The sequence below is a fragment of the Gouania willdenowi genome, chromosome 14 (genome assembly GCF_900634775.1).
Source record: "Gouania willdenowi chromosome 14, fGouWil2.1, whole genome shotgun sequence".
Lineage (NCBI taxonomy): Eukaryota > Metazoa > Chordata > Actinopteri > Blenniiformes > Gobiesocidae > Gouania > Gouania willdenowi.
The window spans coordinates 4,081,099-4,104,188 of NC_041057.1; the positions used below are offsets into that span (position 1 = coordinate 4,081,099).

Genomic DNA, 23,090 nt, shown 5'->3' on the forward strand with positions numbered 1-23,090 from the left:
TTTGTTTATTGTTTTTGTTTGGGATTTTTTATCATAATTGCTGTGATATTCTGTATTATCTCATCTGAAAACTGCTCTATATGTTGATTTATTGGTATTCAACTTGAAGTTTTTTGGCTTGTGTGTACAGTCATTATTAGAAGGTGATGATAGTTTATAATTTCTGTATTATAATGTATATTTAATAAGTATTTTTTAAGTAGGCTGAGGACGGCATATAAACATCGCACAAAATAATTTTTACAACCCTTGTGTTTTTGTGTCTTTATTATTCAATCAATTTTTTTTTTAGATTTTCAATTAAAAAAAGAAACTTTACTTCAATCAAAAAAAAAAACAAAAAAAAAAAACTTGTCAATTAAAGAAAAAAACGTGTTCAAATGCAATTATTTGGGTCTTAAATATTTATTTTTTTGCATTTGAGCACTTTTTTTCTTTGAACTTTTTTTTTTTTTTTGCTTGAATAATAAAGAAACAAATTCCAAAAAATGGGGACACTTGGCTAGTTTGGTTTGCTCCCAAACGTTAAGGAGGTGCTACAGGCCGTTTTAACTCATAGACATAATATACATAGACGCCTCATGACGTGCTTCAACGCATTAAACGTCGCCGCCATATTGGATGGGTCTCCTCACTCTATTCTAGCACCAGAGAGAAACTATGCCGTGTTTTGTGCAGCTTTTGGTTGCAATAACCGTAAGGTTACCTTTCACAAGTTAGATTCAACAATATTTTTGGTTATTTTTAGGGATGTCCCGATACAACTTTTTCACTATGGATACGATACCAATAATGCTGCCTTGAGTATTGGCCAATATCAATATTCTGATACGATATCAGCACAAACCATACATACTTTTATTACTTATTTTGTAGTGTGGAGGGTTAGAACAGGCTTGATCAAGTGATGTTACTCAAACAGAGAACAATAGTCAACAATTCAAGTTATTTTTTTACTGTCAGTAAATGGTGGGAACAACTGAGGGCGGGGACAAAAACAACAATAACTTATCGAAGCGCTTATATCTGAGATTTTAGATGTAGTCCGATAAAATCCAATAATCGTATTCTGGTTGATATTGGATCGATATCAATATTGGATCGGGGCACCCCTAGTTATTTTATCATTTATAATATAACGTTACTTATGTGTATCGTTATTAGAGCAGTGTCACAGATTGGTTTAGGACCGTGACAAGGATTTGCACCCCGGCAATCCTCTGCGGGCCCCTGAGATGACTACTTGCGCAACCAACACTAGCCGCTTTCTCACAACAATACAAAATAACAAACTGGCACAATCCCAAAGGAGAAAGTGACCTACAGCCTCACGGGAACTTCTGGAAAAAATGTGCCCCACCACACGACATCCAACTGTATCAGGAGAACATGAAAAACCAAGACAAGCCCCCAATTGTCAGATTGGCTTAGGACCATGACAAGTAAACAAGAGGTAGATAAATGTCTGTACTAGAGTTTCATCCCCAACACACTGAGGCAACAAACAACAATCCTGCCACAAGAGCAGCTACAATCAGTTAGGTCCAGGACCAGAGCAGGGAGCTAGAGAGAGAGATGGTTAGGCCACGCCTTCCAAGCAGCCAGACACACCTGAGTCCAATAAGGTCGTTAGCTCTGTGAAAACAAAAAGAAGAAAGAGAACACAGACACAGACACACCTGCACACTTATGTCTTTGTTAGAGCATATACAAAGTATTTTAGCATGAAAACACGTATTTTTCAATGTTTGACAGCATTCTGTATTATAACTAAATCTCCGCTGTTTGTAACAAACTAAACCGTGTGAAAATGGGGTAATATTTTGGGGCGTTATGATGATTATTGTAATTGGGGATACACCTTCCACAGTAAAAATAAATGCAGGATTGGAGCATTGGAGACCCATCCAAGATGGCGGCCGCGCTGATACGTCAGTCTATAAGGCGTTTACGTATATTATGGCTGCGTCCGAATATTCCCTCCTATATCCTTTCCTATCGACTTTTCCTTAACCCCTTGGAAGACGTCATGGAGTTAAGGAAAAGTGTTATGAGAGGCGTTAGGAAAAAGTGATCACGCTTGTTTTGACGATCAAGACGCACTTCCACTATGTAACGTCATAATCCAACGGCCACGCCTCCTTTCCTTCGAACGTTCGAACGCGCTCTCTTATGACGTCTATCTATGAAAGTCACCACTTAAACACTTCCGAGGTTAAAGAACAGTGAGTGGCTCACGGGCTCAGGCAAAACGAAAATTGAGAAAGTCGCATTTTCGCCTCCATTACCGGTTCGTCTTTGGTAAGCAACTCTTTTTCATACTGTATCATATGCATTTTTAGACTTTAGATTTAATACACTTCTCCCCTTTTCTGTGAATCTGTTTGTTACACATTGTAATGACCGATGTCAGTGAGTTTCGTTTTGTAGGAGCGGCGTCGATCGCTGTTAGCAGCTAAAGAGTTAGCTTAGCTACTAGCTAGCTCTACGTACTAGGTAAACTCAGCTTAGAGCAATAATGTGGTTCTACATGATTTAGTTCGACTTTAGAGATTAAACACACACCATAACAGAGTGATTATTGCCTAAAGAAGTTGAATCCTCAGTTATTAATGGACTGACACACGTTGGAGTGGTTAGAACAGCTGTTCAATCTCTGAAAATGGCAGCTGAGCTTGATCCTCTTTGGTGGTCTTTATCATCCATGCGACGAACGCGAATAAAGAAAACACCGAAAGTAATTCCTTTGATGTTTTAGAGTGAGTGTAGTTAAACTAAAATCATGTTGTCTTAAATCAGTTGCTTAATTCACGAAGCAAATTAGTTTATTAAATCTGTTCAAAGGTAGGCGGATGATTATGATTTGTATTCCTATAGTATAAGGTGTTTATTATTATTGTTATTATTATTGTTAAAGGTGTTAAGTTAGTAGTAGGTTTTTTATTTTATTTTTTTTTACTACGTTTCGTTTAATTTTTTAGGATAATTACGAAACATGTTTTTCAACTTCTGAAATGTGCATTATCCTTTAGTCAATATTAGCTTGAATGCCAAAAGCTATGTAAAAATAATTTAATTATACGGAAACGCATCAATAGCCTCCGGGACTATGGGTTCGTTTTTTGCACCTTTTCTACATAAGCATAATGTGCCTGTATATTTTTCACCGTGTCAGGATAGCCGACTGGCGTAAGGCGCCACACTCAAGGATCCTTCCTTCCGCTAACGTGGGTTTAAATCCCACTTTTGTCAAATATATATTTTCATTTTAACATTTAACACGGCAAATTCCACCGTTAAAAATACATATACGGAAAAAAAATAATCATTTTAGGGTATTTCCTGGGTTAGGATTAAAAATACATATGCGAAAAAAATAAACATTTTAGAGTATGTCCTGGGTTAGGATTAGGGCTAAAATAAAGAGTGTCTATTTGTACGATTGCCGTACGAACAACCCCTGGTGCTATTGGTACGGTTACCAAAGTACACGTACATAGCGTGTTAGGGTTAGGTTATAACCCTGTATCGCAGCAATTTATAGGGTTAGAGTTAGGTTTAGGGTAAGGTTTACTCTCAGTCACGCGACCTAAACTGACCAATGAATGACCTAAACTGGCCAAATGGGGGCGCTGCATACGGATAGAATGTCGGTACATTGATACGGCAACCGTACGGATACACTGCCTAAAATAAAAGGGTTAGCGGGGTAGCTAAAACTAAATGAGCTTAAATAAAACTGACGGAACTTTAAGTCACGTGGTGCACCTATCACTTCACCTAAACTGGCCAATGAGGGGTGCTCCGTATGAATAGACTTTCAGGCTCCAAATGAACTGCTTTGTCCATTGAAAACAAACTCATTATTTTATCAGTTCCTTTTGAGATTTTTGTCATTGAAATGAAGTCCATGTTAACCATAACAGTATCAATCAGTACTAAAAAGTTTGCTGAAATACATTGATATATTTTCACTAGTTTGTGTACAGGGCGACCGTGGCTCAGGTGGTAGTGGGTCGTCTTCTGATCGAGAGGTTGGAGGTTCGATCCCAGTACCTGACTGTGTCGAAGTGTCCTTGGGCAAGACACTGAAATTAAATTAAATTAATTTAATTAATTAAATTAAATTAAATTAAATTAAATTAAATTAAATTAAATTAAATTAAATTAAATTAAATTAAATTAAATTAAATCGGGCTTTCGCCCGAGCCACCCTAAGTGGCTCCCAATGGTCGACTAGCGCCTTGCATGGCAGTCCTGTCCCACTGGTATGTGAATGTGAGAGTGATTGGGTGAATGAGCTGATATGTAAAGCGCTTTGAGACTGCTTCAGTGTGGTGATAAAGTGCTATATAAAATCAAGTCCATTTACAAGAATGATGTAACTCCTCCCTCTGAAAATGGGTTTTAAATCAGTTTATTGGTCCTGTCCCATAATCTGAGGCCCACTTACACAGAACAGTGTTTTCCTCAGCACTTTGAGTCATCATTGTGGTGGAGGATACTGAAATCTTTGACATATGCTTCCTTTAGCTTGTGTACCGTGTGAATGAAACCATTTTTTGTTGTCTTTTAAGGATTCAGTTAAATAATTGGTTGCAATTATTCATAATCTAACCACAAGTTGATTTCATACGGGAGATGGCAGGTTATAGGCTCTAGAGAAAAAAGCTGAACTTTGATCAGCATGTGTCTGATTATGGGTGAACTTTACCACACCCTGTTATTTAATATCATAGAAACCAACAAAAGTCAGAGATGCCATAAATCATAGTGTAAATTATTAACTAATTCAGTTGTAGATATCTCCAAATTAATACACACATTCAATGAAACTTCACAATATTAGCAGGTCTCACATTTCCCATGATTATGTCGCATTATGGTAGTCATTTTTAATAAAAAAATTATTTATAGAACTCTCAATTTCTCCAACATCCTGCAATTTTTGTTCAAATTATTCCACAAAAAGTGCCCAAATTACATAAAAATGGATCACAAAATCAAAAAACATGAAAGTGGAGATCCTGCAGGGACAGATATTTGTCACTTATTGCTTTGATATTATCAGTGTTGTACATATTTTTATCATTTATTTATATGTGGAAGTATAAACTAGAGCACAATAAGGATACAATTACTCAATTTCCCACCTTAAGATAAAATTGCTCTATATTTGGCCCCTGAACTAAAATTAGTTTGACATCCCTGTTCTATAATATGAAATTTGGCATCTATGTATACAAATAATCAGTTTATATTTATATAAATATTTCTTTGTCGTGGACATATGTGCAATAAGATTACTCTGCAGAGTATTTCTCTTTTGCTTGATGCTTTGGTGGTACCATTTTGGGATAAAGACACTAATAAAGCATTCTGACTCAGATATTCATGAATATTATTTGTGTCGATCTTTAAATCTCTTTAAAGAAATATCAACATCAATAAACATTTTTTTTTAAGCTGAAAACAAGAATATTTATTTATTTTGAGAAATTTAATACAAATAAAAGTTTTTGTAGTGTGTACGTGCATTTTTCCATTTGTAGCCTACATGGCTAATATACATAATAGGTATTAACAGAAATACTTTAGATGAACATTAATAAACTGCTCAAAAGGGAGTAGGATGAAGTAGCTAGGGCCCTATAAAATTGGTTTTATTTTTTCCCAAATTCTGTTTTCCACTTTAATTTTTATTAATTTCCTTTTTTAAAGAAAATATTAGTTTTTAACTGCTGTGAGGAAACAAAATGAATACGAACAAATAAACAAAACAACTCATAAATCAACAAAAATGTATGTCAAAAATAAAGTAAGATACAATTAAAAGGTAGATTTAAGTTGTAGTGACATGGATTATTCTGACTTCTCCTTTTTAATTATTTATGTCATATATGTCTCAGGAATCAATGGTTTATTGAATCTGAGCAGGTTTAATGATTGTTTTGATCAACTTAGGATAATTTAAATTAAGTCAATTTAAACTATCTTCTGTAGCTCTGATGAGATGTTACATTCTAACATTCTAATAACGTTGCTCCAACGGACTTTTACTTTGTAAACCGGAAGTTCTCACTGTTGTACTTGAGGTAGCTTGCTGACTGTGAATGTGTACCTACGAGGCATGGACTAAAGGCTGGAATAAAACACTAACTGAGTAACGGACTGAGTTATTCTTAGTTAGCCAGGCATAACAGTTCAAACACGGAGCAGGAGAAGATGATTAAAGCTAATCACGTTCTCACGGAGCGCCACTGCGCTACAAGAAAAACCGTTTCCGCGTTAACCTGTTTTCATTGGTCGATTCTGTTAACGCGGATTTTATAGGGCCCCAAGTAGCACTTATCACCCACTGCCATTTTTCATTCAGTTTTCAAAACTTCTGTTTTTGAATAGTTTACAAAATGATTTTTCTTTTACTAAAGGGGTGACACGAGTGGAAAATATTGGGAAATCTCAAATTACATTAGAATGTTTGGTCTGCTGTCATACTTAATGTTGGTCTTTTTGTCCACAGATTGATCGCTCGCTATCCCACAATGGTTCGAAGTCCACCCCGAAGACCACCCCGCTTAAAGCCCAGGTATTGTTTTTTTTAAGCATGAAAGCATGAACTAAATTGTGATTTAATTTTACATAACTTTGTGATGAATTCCTCTCCTGTCAGACCTTACGAAGATGGTCGTCGTCCAGCTGAAGGAAACTACAACCCGAACTCCAAAGATCGAAGAGGCGACGAAGCCTACCAAGCAAAGGGTTCATTTAACTACAGAGAGTCCAGAGGACGAGGGCGACCCCCCGTGGTCAGACTCCCTTTGATGAGAGAACCAAGGGAGCCACGGTTCAATCACTGGAGATCCCCAAATCCGGATTCATTTCAAAGACACTCCCCCAAAATAGAGCCAGGCCATAGTCAGAGGAGGCCGAACCGCTCCCCTGAAGTCCAGCACCAATCATCTTCTTACGGTCCTGCACAGGGTTACCACAGAAACAGGGGCCCGCCTTTCCAAGATCACAGATCCCCCTCCCCTAGAAATGTACACCATCACGGAGAAAGGCGTCCAGGCCCCGCCCCCCATTACCAAGGGTCCTATAGGGACCCCAAAAGACAGGCAGGTTTTATTCCACAGGATCAGCGTGGTCGAGAACCTCGATGGAATCACGGCTCAAGAGGAAGGCCCTATAATCGCATGAAGCGCTGGAACGAGGACAGAACATTTCCTCACCCTCACAATGGAGAGCACAGGCCTTCTGGACCCCAGAGGAACCCCAGAGAGATGCAGGGCCGAGGTTCAAACCCAGAGAGGTACAGGATTAACGCAGCTGCAGCAGCTCCCGCTGGGTAACTTAATATCAAAGGAGGCCTGAAGCTGCTACTTCTCCCACTCACAGGATGTTTTATGCTTATTGTTTTTGTCCCAGCTCAGATTTTAAACGGGGGTTTAAGAGTGTTTTTAAACAATATTTGTTACCTGCTCCTGAATCACCCCCTCCTCCATTTTCTGATTTGGTCATGGTCTTAAAAAAAACGGCCTACCGTAAGATAAGCTTAAAGCACCTGCTCTCACTTAAAATGGCTCTGGATCTGTCGTAATGATGTCTGTATTGTTTGGTGGATATGCAGGTGGTCACCTGAGCAGGAATCCAGGAGGCAGCGTGGTCCCATGGAGAGGCAGGGCAGCAGGTCTCACAGTAGAGAGAGGGAGAGGCCTCACAATGACCCCCACCCGCCTCCTCCCTACAGAGCCCCTTCCTGGAAACTGGGCCCACTATCACTACCACTGTCAGCTTCCTACCACCGGAGTTCCCCCGAGAGGCAAATGGCCAGACCACGCAAGAGGAGGGTATCAGAGGTCGACATGTCGCCATTAAACACTGAAGTGGAACACAGCGGTTTCAAACACCCCAGGAGAGAGAGGCCCCAGCTGCTCAGTGTCCCCCGACCCTTCGGTGGTAGACCTTTGTCTTTCAGGGATAAAAGTTTGCTGATAAAGAACCGACAAATGAGAGCGGAGTCCCTCATGAACCTCAGGTTACCCACGTCTGTAAGAGCCCAACAGCCCGCGGGGGAGACACGTGGAAACCTCAGCTCCGTTCTCGCTCTACGAAAGAAACGCTTCCAGCCAAATGCCGCCCCCCTAAGAGAGTTTGACCCACAAGGGGAAAAAGTGAAGCGGCTCACCCTCAGAGAGGAGACCGCTGACTCTTCTCCCAGAGACTCTGACACGGCAAAAGAACAGGTGGAGTCTCGGCGGCCCCTGAACTCGCACAGGTACGGTATTTTTCTTAACGCACTGTTCGATGGGGCTTGATGGTGATTGTGAAAGAGTGCCATCTGTGGAAAAATGGAGATTTTCAGCAATAATTCAAGTGTTTTAAGAACAAAAAACCCTTTCTGTGGTCTGCACGTTACCCACCTACCTACCCATGAAGTGGGGCGATCAGGTTTACGCCGCTGTCACAAAATGTTCTCGTCAAGTCAAGCTATTAAACATCGTAGAAATGTAAAAATCCAAATCATTTGGAAAGATTTCCTCAATAAAGACGCGACGTGACCTCAAGATCTTTGGTTCAAGACTATATACCAAAGTTGTCAAAGGCATGCCCCCCCCTTGGGGGGCCAAGAAAAAAAGTTATAGAAAGAACAAGAAATGTTACACCCAGTTTAGAAGCTACTGAACAGCAACTGGAAATGCCCCCCTAAACCGGCCTCAAGCACCACACCAAGACACGTCTTACAACAACAACCAGGGGCTACAGGGTTACGCAAAACCCAAACAAAAAGAACATAAATTTCAGTCAACTGAGCTAAACAGGGTCTATAACTAAATTAATACGACTCTAGCGTCTGACACGCTGTCAAACTCTGTCAGAAGGACGTGCTGATTGGAACGTGGTTAGGATGACCCGCCCATTCTCTCTGGCATCTTCAGTCTTTACATAACTGACATCCACTGAAGCTCAGCCAATCCAGTGTGGACTCGTTTCCTTCCCAGATCAGCGTGCAGTCCGGGGCTTGGCTATTAATTGAGTCGCACACAAACACCAAAAAATATACAGAACACATAACAAAACCACAACATAGGACAGCAGTCGTACCAAAATGGCAATACAATAAGATTCCCAGGAAAGCATGCGGCAAAACTGTGTCTTTAAAAACAGCCTTGGTACAGTTTAAAGTTTTAAAAAAAGACCAGATTTTATTTCGCATTTTTCTTATTGTCGATCAGAAATCTCACAATGCCCTGTATGGACGGACTTTTCCATCTCATCGCTAATAGACGAGTTGCACATTTCACTGCATGCCAAGTAAGTGCTGGACTTCATTTCAAAAGTCACAAGAAAAAAGTCTGCAAATTTTCTTGAATGGACAAAATACCAAAAGTGGCAACAAGCATCAAGCCTGGCAACATTGACTATGAACTCATCTTCTCCGGATTTATCAACTCAGCCGTGCCAAAAATGCATCTCAGCCTCTCTTATCATCTGAAAAAGAAAATGGATGATGTTGCTTAAGAAGAGGATCGACGGATCGATGATATCTCTATAGCAGAGGACTGAAAGACGTATGGAATTGGAGGAAAAGGCGTTTGAAGTCACAAGAGACATGGAAAGCAGAACCTTGGAATTATGGAAGCTCAGGATACCAAATACATCCAGTTTGGAGTTTACCTTTCAAGAGATTTCCTCTTATCCAAGAAGATGTTGCAGTTATGACCTGCTGCTGAAGCTCTTTTGAAATCTCAGCACCTAAACTGTTAAGAAGACAAACCTCTTGTGAAAATGCGAAGAAGAAAAGAAAAAAAAAATGACAATTCATCATTCATGTCACTATTCCCGAAGGAATATGTAAATACAGAATTCGCTTCTGGTCAGACTGCCCTAAGCAGGCCAGATACCATCGCACACTGATAGCATTCAAGGTCTCAGCCTGAGGACTCTCCGCTATGTTATGACTACTGCTATCAACAACATACATAATCCTGAGACCACTGAACAGCAGCAGATTCACTGAAAGCCTGTTTACCTTCAAATCCCAGACAGATCTGTTCCCCAACTATACCTTGTGTCGTCATTTGACCAGCAACCCTAAAGCTTGATTCCGTCTCCTTCATCCAAAACCGCCACAACAAATGAAAATGTTTGACGTGCTCGAAAAAAAAAAAAAAAAAAATAGGATTTCCCTCAAGATTCAGCAGCACTAACAATGTGTGTAATGAAGAGATGTCGTATTCATTGAAAAGTAATTGAAAAGTAGGAGTAAAGAAGCGTGGACGTTCCTTGGTCGTAAGTACCAGAGTAATGTGTGGCTTTATGATTTGCATCCCTGCAGAAGAGTTTTAAATTGCGTCACTGTTAAATTTTGTCTGGCTAATTCTTATTATTTTACTGTTATTCTCTTGAAGTAATGTTTTAGCGGTTGTTTTCCTTTTTTTTTTTTTTTTTTTTTGGCTTTAAAATCTCTGTATTCCAATCTCAGGTCGTCTTCCATTGAAAAACGCGATCTGGTGGTTTTGTCCCACTGGCCTCCAGGACCAAGCTCCTCCTCCAAGGAATGTTCACCTCGTAAAGATGGCAGCCCAAAATCAAGGACTGGTAAGTTTTCAAAGATGATTACAAAAAAATTTGTTTTTTTTAATTTGTTCTTAGCATCCATTTGCATTGTTATTTTAAAGATCGCAATCCAGACCGAGCTCCCATGACAAGTAAGCCCAGGTCACCACACGAAGACGGGAAGCGAACACATCTGGACAGGAGGACGTTTCGGTACGATTTGCCCTTTTGTCCACTTGTGTAATACTTTGCATTTAAATAAATGTCTTGCCTAAACATTGTTATTGTGTCCGTGAATTTTTGCAGCCCGTTTAAAGGGGATCACGACAACCACAGACCTGGAGTGTTCTTCAGGAGACCTGGACCGCCCCCCATGCAGGTGAAGAGATCCATAAAGTCCCACAAGATGAGGATGAAGTAGTTTTCTGCTCAATAAATGGAAAATTACAGAAAGTGGAGTCGAAAAATAATTTTCTTTTTAAAGCAGAAAATCAATTCTGAATAATGTAAAATGCATTCTTTTTAACTCATTCAGTGCCAGCCATTTTCAGACTTTCTACCCCCCTCAGTGCCAGCTTTTTTTCTGCATTTTGACTGATTCTTTAAGACACATAATATTTTGTACAATGACTATCTGAATTTTGACACCAGATTCTGAAAGCATTTTGTTTCTAGCTTGTTTCGTTCTTCTGTAATCAGCAGTTGAATATAGGGAAGTTTCACACAAATCGCCAGTTTGTGACAAAAAGCTGACAAAAACGGCTTTCTCTGCAAAAACCTATTAGTGACTTTGAAGCAATTTTTATTTTTTGCTTTAGTGACACCTCAACATTCGTTTCCTTCTCTAAAACAACAAAAACAGCAGAGACAGGGCTTTTGATGGCAACATTATTATTTTGTTATCTAGGTCAGAGTTGAATGGTTTGCATACTGTATTTTGGCCGTCATCCAAGTCTCTCCCCCATCAGTCTCCACACATGCAACTTCCTCCTCATCCCGGACATGCCGAGTCTCACCGCTTGCTCCATTTTTTTGATCATTTTCTTTCTCCATCGTGACGCTCTCAATAGTCCACTTAGTTCTACACATGCTGTGGTCGAGTGTGAGCATCAACTTTCGTAGCGCCATTTTCTGTCTCGTAAACTCCTTTCCTCTTCCTCTGAGCTCTGCTCATCACAGGTGAACTCTCATCCAAAGGTGCACTGCTGCCACCTACACGTCACCTATTATTTAACTATCTTGCTCACGGTTGAATGTTTAGCTTACTGTATTTTGTATCTGCCATCAATCACACAGACGTAACTTCCTCTTCCCCACGACACGCAGAGATGACGCATTTGGCCTGGTTAGTTGATGGTTTTATCTCACGATCGCAACATTATCAATAATCCACTCAGGTCCACACATGATCTGTGTTAGTATGCGGTGCTGTGAGCTGCGGGATACTTCACAATATCACTTCATAGCGCCATAATCTCCCTCGTTCCTGCTTCTTCCTTCTGAGCTAATGGTAGCATCGGTGGCTAATCTCTCATCTACAGGTGCGCAGCTGCCACCTTCAGGGCACAGTTGGTCACTACATCACATTACAGCTTAGATATTGATGAGGGACCTCCGCTAGGGTGTATTCTAGTAATCTCTGTGAAAAAACGTAATTGACGTAATATTACGTCAATGGCACTGAAAGAGTTAATAATGCACTATAAATAGGAAAAATAACAATTTGACTTGCAAACAAGTGATTAATTTAAAATGCAATAATCCATTTACACAACGCACGGTTTGACCAGACATGGGGAAACTGGCGAGTCTCGATCTAATGTTGTGCGCCTTCCCAAAAATAATCCTTAAAAAAAAATAGTAATTCAAGAAGTTTGACTATTAAAAAAAAAATGACACATAACGACAGAAAAATGTATAGTACAAACGACAGCAAAGAACAGAAAGATTTCAGATACACAAAATTACTCGTAAAAGACAAAACAGCAGACACTCAAAATGACTCCAAAGACACACACAATTACAATAGAAAAAGAAAAATACACAATTACAACTAAAACATGCATAATGACTCTAAACACACACTGACAACAAAAATACTCTTAAAAACACGACAGAAGCAAATAAATGATTTTCAAAACACAAAACCAAAAATACATAAAAAATTAACGAAACGGTATAAAAAATGAATGCTCAGATTAATCATTATTTTAAATGCTGACATAAATGTTGATCAGACAATGTTATGTTGCTCAGCTTTAATTTGTTAGTTTTTTCATTGTTTTACAGAGGTCTAAATTCTTTGGCGGCCCAAGGAATTCCGCTCCTGAGCCTCTAATGGTGTGTTTACCGCTTTAAGAACAGGAAAATCCTGAAGTTTGCGTTTGCCTATTTTTTAATCTTTCATTTTGATTTCCTGTTTTTTGATTTTTAAAGGAGAGATTTGTGCCGCGTCCTTTTCCCATCCAGAGACCAGCGTTCAGGAAGAGCTCCAGCATCGTGACCAAATATCGGAACATGCGAGTGATGCGACAGCGTCCGCCGTTTACCAGAGGACCAGTCGACCAGCGCTGGTGATGGCCCTACATGGAGCTGTGAAGTATTTATGTAAGACATCCAATTTGTGTCACTCAACTGTTTTTTTATTTTATTGTTTTAACTTAAAATCAAAGCAGTGTGATAAAAGATGTTTCGTGTGTGATTTCAGCAGATGTGCGGCATTCTGCAAACAACTGGAAAACACTGAGAAATCTCTTCTTCTGAGTTTTTGCTTCGTGGACTGCACAACGACTCGCGTCTCAACATGTTTTTCATGTCAATGTTTAGTCGCTTCCAGTCCTTTGGCGTGAGCGAGTTATCTGTTAAGGTTTGCCGTGATTTATCGTAGAAAACTTGTAAATAACATCAGTATATCACATTATTATGAGTCTTGTTTTTATTATTTTATTTCCATTTTTTTTTTAAAGACAGGTGGAGTTTGTTCATCAAGTAGCTGTAGCATATTGTGTTTGCCAACAGCAACTTCTTTATAGAGTTTAAAAAAAAAAGAAAAAAAAGAAAGGTGAACAGACGTGTGCATTGTTATCTGCTCTCTTTGCAAATGTTCTGTTTGATAAAATGAAAGGTGTTTAATTACAGTTTGCTGGTTGACACTTAGCGCCAAGTTGTAAAGCTTGTTTTTCAAGTCGACTGACATTAAATAAAATCTGATGACTTCACTCTAAACAGTGTCTTTTATTATTTTATTATTATTATTGAGCATGCTGCAAAGAGAATGTCATGTTTAAAGAAATTGTATATTTAAATCACTTGATTTTACTGCAATTCCTAGTATGAGACTAGCAATAACAATATTTACGCATGCAAGTATTATGCATCTTTTTAAAGTTTACTTTAAAAAAAAAATCAAAATCCACTCATTCATAAAATGTTTTTAAATCAGCTAACCCAGAAATCTAATATGAGACTAGCAATAACAATATTTACGCATGCAAGTATTATGCATCTTTTTAAAGTTTACTTTAAAAAACAAATCAAAATCCACTCATTCATAAAATGTTTTTAAATCAGCTAACCCAGAAATCCTGGCTTTAACGGCAACGTTTACTTATTGTCGCCTACAGAAATTCATGGCATAATTTACCTATTTTTTTTGTACTTTAGTACATTTAGCAACAAACTATGTTTAAAATACTTTCGTGAATTTTTTTGTTGAGATAAAAAAACTTCAAAAAACACATAATTTGACAAAAGAATTTACAGAAAAATACACAATTACTCGAAAAAAAGAAGCCCTATATTACAAAAACACGAAGTCAAAACATCAAGCAGAAATACGCAGAATGACAAAAATATGCAAAATGCACAAAAGCACTCCTGAAACACAAAATTGGATAATAGAAATACACAATTATTTAAAAAAAAAAAACTTACAGGATGATTAAAAAAATACATACAAATAAAGAAAATGACTCCAAAAATGTTTTCAAAATTACAGAAAAATACAAAAACTGATGCCAAAAACAAAAAAAAATACTCACAATTAAACATCAAGCTAAAGTATACATGACATAAAATTACACAATTTCAACAAAATGCGCAAAACATAACAGAAATACACAAAATTATATACAAAAAAATACATAGAATGAGTCCAATAAATGTACAAAATTACAGAAAAATACAGAAAATGACTCCACAAACACAAATTTACTACAAAAATGCTCAAAACATCAAGCTAAAGTACACAGAAAGACAGAAAAATACACAATTCCAACAAAATGCACAAAAAATAATATAATAGAAATACACAATTATTTCAAAAAACATACAAAAACACAGAAAATGACTCTCAAAAAACACAAAATGACACCAAAAATACTCAAAATGACTTAAAAACAAGCAAAAGTACGCAGAATGACAGAAAAATACACGAAATTACTCCAAAACACGCACAAAAAAACACAGAATGAGAGAAAATGTACAAGATTCCTCCAAGAATTAACAAATCAACCACAAAAATCACACCTGGCCTTTGTATCAATGTTCAGATTGTCTTGTTTACAACCTCTGCTCAGTGACACACCATCGTGCCCTACACTGATCTATATGTGTGTGTGTGTGTGCATGCTCTAAACTTAGCCCTGACACTACAGCTCCACATCACAGCATACTCGGTGGATTACAATGGACGGTGTCCACTTTCCACACGCACTGCTGTGTGTGTGAAGCTGAGAAAACAAGGTAAATATGTTGTGCTGATCCTTCCCTGCTAATGGTCAGGTAATTCATTTCCTTTGTTCACTGATGACTTCATGAGAATGTGACACTGTTGCATGTGTTGCACATTTGTTCAGTGTGTTGTAGCATGCCACAAATAGCTGCCTGCTCTGTTGCACATATTCTTCACCAAACGAGACTTATAAACTGTTTAAACGGAGTGTAAATATTAATTTTTTTTAGGATATGTATCTGTGTTTCTTCTGATCTGCCGTCTGTTGTTTGTAGATGTAAACTTAAAACGCCTGCAGGGTTTTCTGTCCGTCTCTCTCTGCATTTGTGTCGTTTTTCCTGTCATGATGGGCAACTATAGCTCAGCCCTTATTCCTGGTAAGCATTTCTGTTTTTTTTTTTTTTTTTTAAATTTTGTTTAAATACTACCACTGAGTGAATGCTGCATGTTTATGTGAAAATAATGGCAGAAAAATCACTCAAAACTGCCTGTTCTCAAACTTTACTGATACTTATTGGTGTTCTTTCTACATGTTGTGTTTTAAGTTTAACACAATGTATTTTTTCTTCCATTTTTCTCAAAGACACTGAAGACTTTGTGTCAATCACGTCAGTGGCTGAGAAGCTGAATGACGGCGACAGTTTACAATCAGAGCTTCAAACTCTGGAAAGTATACATCACAAATTCACGTTTAACCCTCCAATTATCCCTGGGGTCAATGTGACCCCATTCATCATTTATCATTAAAAAAAACAATAGGTTACTTCTTTTACTTCTAGGTTGCTTCATATTTCATGACTAAAAGATGTCAAAAACATATAATTTGATAATAGAAATGCACAAAATCATTCCAGAAAAGCTACAGAATGACTCCAAAAAACAGATACATACAGAAAAATACTCATAATTACTCAAAAAACATGATATTATTACAGAAATACACAAAATGAGTCAAGACATCAAGCAGAAATGCGCAAAATGACAGAAATATACACAATGCTGACAGAAAATGCACAAAAGCACTGCAAAAATACATAATTGGATAATAGAAAGACACAAATTATTTAATAAATCCTACAGAATGACTCCAAAAAATACAAAAAATGACTTCAAAAACACAAAATTACTGCACAAAACTCAAAATGACTCAAAACATCAGGCAAAAAACACAGAACGAGAGAAAATATACAAAATTGCTCCAAAAACAAACAAATTGACAGCAAAAACAAAGAAAGCCTTTGAATCAATGTTCAGATTTTCCTAATTTGATGGATACGATTGATTAAGTGTACATTTCATGATATTTGTTCAATGTGCACCCCAAATTAGAGTTAAAGTTTGGGTTCATACTTTTGTGGTCATTAATGTTGTCAGCAAATTTGAGAAAATTTGGACGAAAACTATTTAAAATAAATTAATTCTAATTAATGTCTTGATTCTGGCGCTAGAGAACAGGTCAAGGTTTCATTATTAAGGGGTCATTTATGTGTTCAACCAATAAACTAAGTGCCTGACACCAGAACTTGGTCATTAATGTACTAAAAATCATTTTCTGGAGACAAATATGTGCTAGTATAATTTGAGGATATTAGGAAGGTCAAAACTTCTCTGTGTGTTTGTGTTTAAGATATCGCTTTAAGACAATGCGTACGCTGCTCTGGTGGCGTCCCATCTGTCCTTGGGATAAATTTAACTTTTCAGTTTGACACACACACAGACAGTGGCCAGAAATATCCACTTTGGTTCTTTATTTAAAACAAGGCCTTCAGCCACTCACACACTTCTTCATTTCATTTGGTTTAACTAAAGTATATCCTTATTCTTTATCCCCATCATATTTAACTCATAGTTCCTGAACATTCCAGTGTTTTGAATCATTTTCCACAGGTAACGCACTTTATGGAAGAGGAAAGGAACAAAAAAACAACAGAGGAGATGAATTCTTCAGTGGTTCCAGGGAATACTGAAGAAACCAGGGTCAGTGATTCAGCCCCGTCTGTAAGTGGAGATGAAATGAACACAACTCCTCCATAACAGATCAACATTTCCACTTTACTTTAAAGATGAACTAAACTCCAAACCCTGAGTTATCCTTGTCCAACTATTGACATTTTAGTCAAAAGACTAGGACTAAAACTACTGGTAAATTAAAACTTCCTGTCAAACTCAACACTAGTTTACAAACTTTTTCCAATTTTGAGGAGCTGGCATGTCCACCACATGAATAGCAGATTTTTTATGTTTGTATATTCTGAGAGAGTAGGTGGAGCTGTATTACTATACCAAATTTCATTTTCCTATATGATGTGGTTCCTGAGATATTGGAAGCTGAAAATGGAAGAAAAAAAAAGACACATAAAAATCAACACATACACCCATTACAAAATTGGCCATATCTCAAAAAGTATACATCCCATCAAACAAAAGATTTACATTATGCCTATTGAATAATCACAGAACAACTGGTAAAAAATTCAGAATTTTTTTAGACCGCAGTGCATGGGCCATTTGTGAAATGTCGTCTTTTCAATCGCTTCCTTATTTTGACTATAAAAAATTAGGCAATTTCCCCCTGGGATTAATAAATGAATTCTGATTCTGAATATATACTGTATACTATTTTTTTAAACAGCAGAGGGTGCTATATATTTATCCTTCTCTTGTCCAGAAGTGTAGGCTGCGGGCGGAATCTGCTTCTACTTTCTTTCTGGCCGCCTTCTACCTTAAACATGTTCATAAATGATTCCTTACCCCTTGAGCACCGAAAGAATATCTGTAAAAGTCAAGTTTTTCTATTAGCTCTGTCTGCTAGCATAGCATCTCTTCTTCACTGCAAGAATTTCTGCGTGCCAACCGACCACTGGGTTACCAGCGCCCTCTGCTGGTCCAAACAAATATTTGACGTAAAAATAGGGCAATGACTGTTTTGTTTTTTAAAAGTCCAATTGTTAAAGCACAAAAAACATTTTCAGTTGCATTGTTTACTATAGAACCAGAATTTAAATTCTTCATTTGTATTATTCATTTATTTATTTCATTCAAGATTTATTTTTAGTTAAATTGCATTGTTTTGAATAGTTTATCAAGAGATTCTTTTGACAATGAAAAATAAAAGGAAAATAGTACAGTATTTTATAGTTTTTTTTTCCCAAATAAAATGAAAGGAATATTTTTCAGTCATCATTTGTCTACAGTCCCATTTTGTAAAATTGAGTTGAATGAATCGTTACATCCGTAGTGTTTTGGCATCAAAATGGGGTACATACAACCAACACTATGATAACGATAATATTGATACAAGTCTCAGACTCTCTCTTCATAGTTTCTCTTTTTCTTTTCACTCTACAAAGGCAGCTCAAGCCAAAAGCGAGTCTTTCTCCTCCCTGCTGCCGAAGGCTCTTTCTGCTGCTTTACGGTCAGCGACGCCCCCCGGCCCCAGCACTGAGTGTCAAGGGAAACAACACATTTCACCAAACATGGAGCAACTGCAGACGGAGCTGAGAGACCTGAGGGAGCAGTTTGTACAAATGAAGAGTCAACACAAGTATGGCTTCAAGTCAGGGATGGACTGGCCATCTGGCATACCGGGCATTGTCCCGGTGGGCCGGTCTGGTCCGCTACGTTTTTGTTCTTTTTGACGAGAAAGTGGAGGCCGACATGGCAACGAGTGGCCAAAAGTGGTCTATAATTGGCAAAAACGTGGCAAGAAAAGTGGTCAAAAAGGGGCAAAACATAGGAACCAGGTGGTATTTATTGGCAAAGGCTAGCTTAAATGAGCAAAATGTGGCAACCAATAGTGAAAAAGGGCAAACATGTGGAAACAAGTGGTATTTATTGGGCAAAAGTTGGCTTATTTGGATGAAAAGTGGCCCAAAATATTTAGACAAAATTTGGATGTCAAAAAAAAACGTGACAAAAATTGACAAAAAATGATTTGTATTGCAAAAGGTAGCTAAAGTCTGAAAAAAGTCAGAGCTTTTTGAAAATGGGACAAAGGAAGTTGCAAAAGGGTTATAAAGTTCCCCCTTTAAGGTTTTCTGAGAGAATAATATTTAGAAAAAAGACATAAAGAGCCACATGTTGAGCGTCACTGACTTAATAACGGCTTCTACGTGGTGTCTCTGATAATGTAGTGGGCTGGTCTGGACACAATTTGCAGAATTTTGGTCCCAGTCCACCTCTGCTTCAAGTTTTATCTTTGGCTTGAAAAGAATTAAGGTGCGTTCACACCGAAAGCGACTTCAGTGACTCTGACGATTAGATTCAAAATCAGTGTAAACGACTTCCCTTCAAGCAATGCGACTCACGCAAATCCAGTGACTCAACTGTGTGTTCGAAGTCGCTAAAAGTTGATCATCTTGAACTTTTCAAGCAACTTTGAGTGGCGCTGTCGCAACATTCAATCGGCGATGAGTTTCTCTCTTCGTCACTGGAGAAACACGGCAGAAAGAGTCGGCGTGGCTGTTTGCGGCTACCCCGTTCTGTACGACACCTGTGCTCCTTTTTACCGGGAACGCAATAATATAAGATAAAATAGAGCATCTAGCCTTCTTGCGTTTCTGGATTTAATGGTAGGATCAGCCATGTTTGATGTGAAAATGAAAATTGAGCCAGAAACGGGCTTTGAAATTAACAAGGTAGATGAAGTGATGAAGCGAGCAAAAAGTTAAAGTGACTCGTCTTGGGCGATTTAAGCAACGATATTCGCTGAAGTCGCGTTCGGTGTGACCGCACCTTAATGCACGAGTAAAGGTTTGACTGTCAGAACTTTATATCTATCCCCCAAAACATAGAAAATACATTTTAATATTAATATACCTGTATACTTGTTGTTCTTCTAGTACTACATTTTTAATTGAGATTGGAATTAATTCATTATCTGGACTTTTATTTGCTTTAAGAATGACTTTCTAAAGTTTCTCCTTCTGCATCTTTTTGTTCCAGCAAAGAAATCAAACTTCTGATGAATGAGCTCGACGAGGAGAAAAGGATACGTTTAACTTTACAAGTACGGAAATATCCATTTTCTGTTCATTATCGGATTTGAACGACTTTTAAAATGTATTAGTCAGTCATTAAAGGACAAGCTGGAAAGCATGAAGTATTTTTTTTTTTTTTTAGTAGATTATTACTTTGTTGCAACAATGTTTTTTTTGGCAATAGATTAAAAACCATCATATGAAAGGCTTTTCATTTCAAAGGAAAAATACACATATATTTGTGTATAATAGCACAAATACACGCAACATGTACTGAGTATTAACTGAAAAATTTGCTTTAGATTCAATCGTGGTTGGATTTTATTGCATTTAATGAAGGAAGAAAGAAAAAAAAAAAATCCTTGTTAAACACTCATTAAAATACGTCTTTTTTGTATTTTAGATGGAAATTCAACGTATGAAGAAGCACATGTCTAAATGAGCCAAGATGTTTTTATTTTGTATCGGCCAGTTTTATTCAAATCTTTCATTGGTTTGATTCCTCTAAGAAGATCATATCTGTAGGAAAGAAACGCTACAACAAAATCAATATTTGCACTAAATATATAGACTTTTGGAACGCAGGATAAGGCTGTGATTACTTTGTGAGGAACAAATATAGACGTAATTTGAGATGCATAGATTTTGTGGCATTTTTGTTTGTATTGCACTGTGCAAAAGTTGATGTATACATTATTTCTGTCAATGAATTCTGTGAATAAAGTAAATCTGACCACTCATTGGAGTTTTTATTTATATTTTTCTGATTAATTTATTACAGTATTTACAAATAAATAGTGGAACACAATGAAAACGGATCCAAATTTGAATTCATCAAAGCAAAAGAAGACACAAAATCCTCACATCTATCTCCAATAACAATTCTGAGCACATGAAAACAATCGTGTATAGTATGAAAAAGCACAATTTATCAGGTCACATTTTTTAAAAGTGAGTATTCATCCATGTCTCAGGGTTTGGGTTCCTCACAGGGAATCGGTCTGAAGGTCACCTCTTTGTCCTCCTCCAGGACGACGTCATAACGACACTGTGACCTGTGAGAAATAAAACGCACAGCTTTAAATTTGTACCTGAGGTATCAAACATACGGTCAGTGGCCCAAATCCAGTCTCGAAAATGGTCAAGTTTGGCCCGCAGGGCAACTATCGTAGGTGTAAAGAGTTCAGATGTATCCTACTCACGCAGAAGTAGTGTTACATGATTGAAATTGTACTCGAGTACAAGTAAGTCATATAAAATACTTGAGCACAAGTAAAAAGTAGTTCAATTAAAGTTACTAGTTACTTTCACCCCCCACGTTTAGGCATCTATATACAATGAGTTTGTCAAAATGTAAATTTAAAAAAATAAAATAAAATTATGCCACTGAATTAAATTCAAAATTATAATAATTCCCAGGCTCTAAGTATAGATACTTTTATGAACTCTAAAACTGAGAAATAAACTTTCATTTAATGCTGTTTTGGCGCCTTGCATTACGTTTAATCTGATTGGTTGGCTATGATGTGATGCATTTGATGTCTGGATATTTCATTTTTTTTTTGTAGTTTCACAATGTCTGTTGATCATTTCAAAACTAAAATTCATAATTTACTCTAACGGTTGGGTGTAAAAATAACTAATAGTGATAATAACTAATTAATCAGAAAATTACTGATTAAGAAATATACAAAAAGTAACTCAATTACAGTAATTGCGTATTTGTAATCTGTTACTTTGAGACAAAAAATAAAAAATCTTAAAGGGCACCTGCACTGAATTTTATCCAGAAGCTCTATTAAAATATCAAATATAATACTGCAAAAGGTTTAGTAGGGTCATTTCTTTTAAAACATTTTTTTGGTGAATCGCTTCAATGTCCTCTCAACTGTGTCCCCTGCCTGCCGGCTGTGGCTGCTCCGATGCACAACAACAACTACAGACAGAAGCAGCTCTAACTCGATAGTTTCTGTAATTAATCCAACCTATAGTGCAGAAAATGTGGGAAAAAACACTACAAAAACCAATCAATTCAAGTGGACTGAATGTAAACACTGCCCCGGAATTAACAACTTGGTGTCAAAACCATAAGGTATGAAATGATCCAGAAAAGCACTTAAAATCTGTTTTTCTAAATAAAAGTGCACATATTTTGTTGATTGATAATATAGTCAATGTTATATATGCATGACTAGTACTGGTACCCTTTAGAACTGAAAGTTTAAAATGGTTAAATTGCAATAGAATTACCGTAGTTTCCTGCCACACATGAAAAATAAACTTAAGCTAAACTTTTTTTCTGTTTTAGCTGGCTTTACCTCACCAAATACAGTACATACGTTGTGTTTTACATTATTTTCCAACCCTTGGACCTGTTTTTATAATTTAAAAATGTGATTTGATATATTATTCTGGCCTTTTTATGAGGCACACACTTAGATTGTTGAAAACAAACCAACTTTGGTTTTATTTTTATTGGTAGTTTAATATACTGACTGGTTTTTAAACAAAGAGGGGCATAAAGATCCAGAATTACCTCTCTCTGTGATCCAGGGGAGTGAGACGCATCTGGAGGACGCGCAGTTTCCGTTTAGGCTGAAAAACGTTCCCGGTGGAGAACTTCACGGACACTTTCTTCACATTCTCAATGTGTTGATCAAACTGGGCAAACAGCATGTTCTCTCTGTGGCTTCTGAACTCAGAGGCGTGACTAATGGTAATTTGGTAAAAAACACATGAGAATGAGAAAAAAAGCAGTAAGACAAAGACATGATGGATGTAAAACAAGACTCAGAAGAACTCACTGATCAATGGTGGCC

The 23,090-nt window shown here is 37.3% G+C and overlaps 3 protein-coding genes and 1 long non-coding RNA gene across 8 annotated transcripts in view; 2 read left to right on the forward strand and 2 right to left on the reverse strand.

Moving 5' to 3' along the window:
* The first annotated feature begins 2,145 nt into the window (after positions 1–2,145).
* LOC114476040 (serine/arginine repetitive matrix protein 1) lies at positions 2,146–13,785 on the forward strand. Of its 5 annotated transcripts, none has more exons than XM_028467282.1 (10): positions 2,146–2,301; positions 6,524–6,589; positions 6,674–7,312; positions 7,631–8,278; positions 10,487–10,602; positions 10,683–10,773; positions 10,867–10,939; positions 12,850–12,900; positions 12,997–13,167; positions 13,268–13,785. In XM_028467282.1, exons 2-9 carry the CDS (start codon positions 6,546–6,548, stop codon positions 13,135–13,137), a joined length of 1,803 nt encoding a protein of 600 aa, XP_028323083.1. In that variant the 5' UTR covers positions 2,146–2,301; positions 6,524–6,545; the 3' UTR covers positions 13,138–13,167; positions 13,268–13,785. The 5 variants fall into 5 exon arrangements, with proteins under 5 accessions (XP_028323083.1, XP_028323082.1, XP_028323085.1 ...); XM_028467281.1 differs by having other exon boundaries at positions 13,271–13,785; XM_028467284.1 differs by having other exon boundaries at positions 13,030–13,167; positions 13,271–13,785.
* Positions 11,344–11,996, reverse strand: LOC114476041 (uncharacterized). Its single transcript, XR_003675522.1, has 3 exons — positions 11,878–11,996; positions 11,779–11,783; positions 11,344–11,384 (listed from the first exon to the last, which is right to left on the reverse strand). It is a non-coding gene; the product is annotated as an uncharacterized LOC114476041 (long non-coding RNA).
* A 1,403-nt stretch (positions 13,786–15,188) lies between the features above and the next one.
* On the forward strand, positions 15,189–21,000 carry LOC114476113 (SH3 domain-containing kinase-binding protein 1). Its single transcript, XM_028467399.1, has 7 exons — positions 15,189–15,303; positions 15,568–15,669; positions 15,876–15,958; positions 17,180–17,269; positions 18,643–18,836; positions 20,237–20,300; positions 20,675–21,000. The coding sequence occupies exons 2-7, from the start codon at positions 15,636–15,638 to the stop codon at positions 20,711–20,713; spliced, it is 504 nt and encodes a 167-aa protein (XP_028323200.1). The 5' UTR covers positions 15,189–15,303; positions 15,568–15,635; the 3' UTR covers positions 20,714–21,000.
* Positions 20,996–23,090, reverse strand: part of lipia (lipase, member Ia) — a 9,124-nt gene continuing 7,029 nt past the window's right edge. The window contains exons 9-11 of the mRNA XM_028467398.1: positions 23,076–23,090; positions 22,808–22,981; positions 20,996–21,326 (exon numbers count right to left, since the gene is read on the reverse strand). The exon at positions 23,076–23,090 is cut by the window's right edge and continues 94 nt beyond it. Of these exons, the coding sequence (XP_028323199.1) occupies positions 21,242–21,326; positions 22,808–22,981; positions 23,076–23,090 (274 nt within the window). The 3' untranslated portion in view covers positions 20,996–21,241. The remainder of the gene's footprint in view (positions 21,327–22,807; positions 22,982–23,075) is intronic.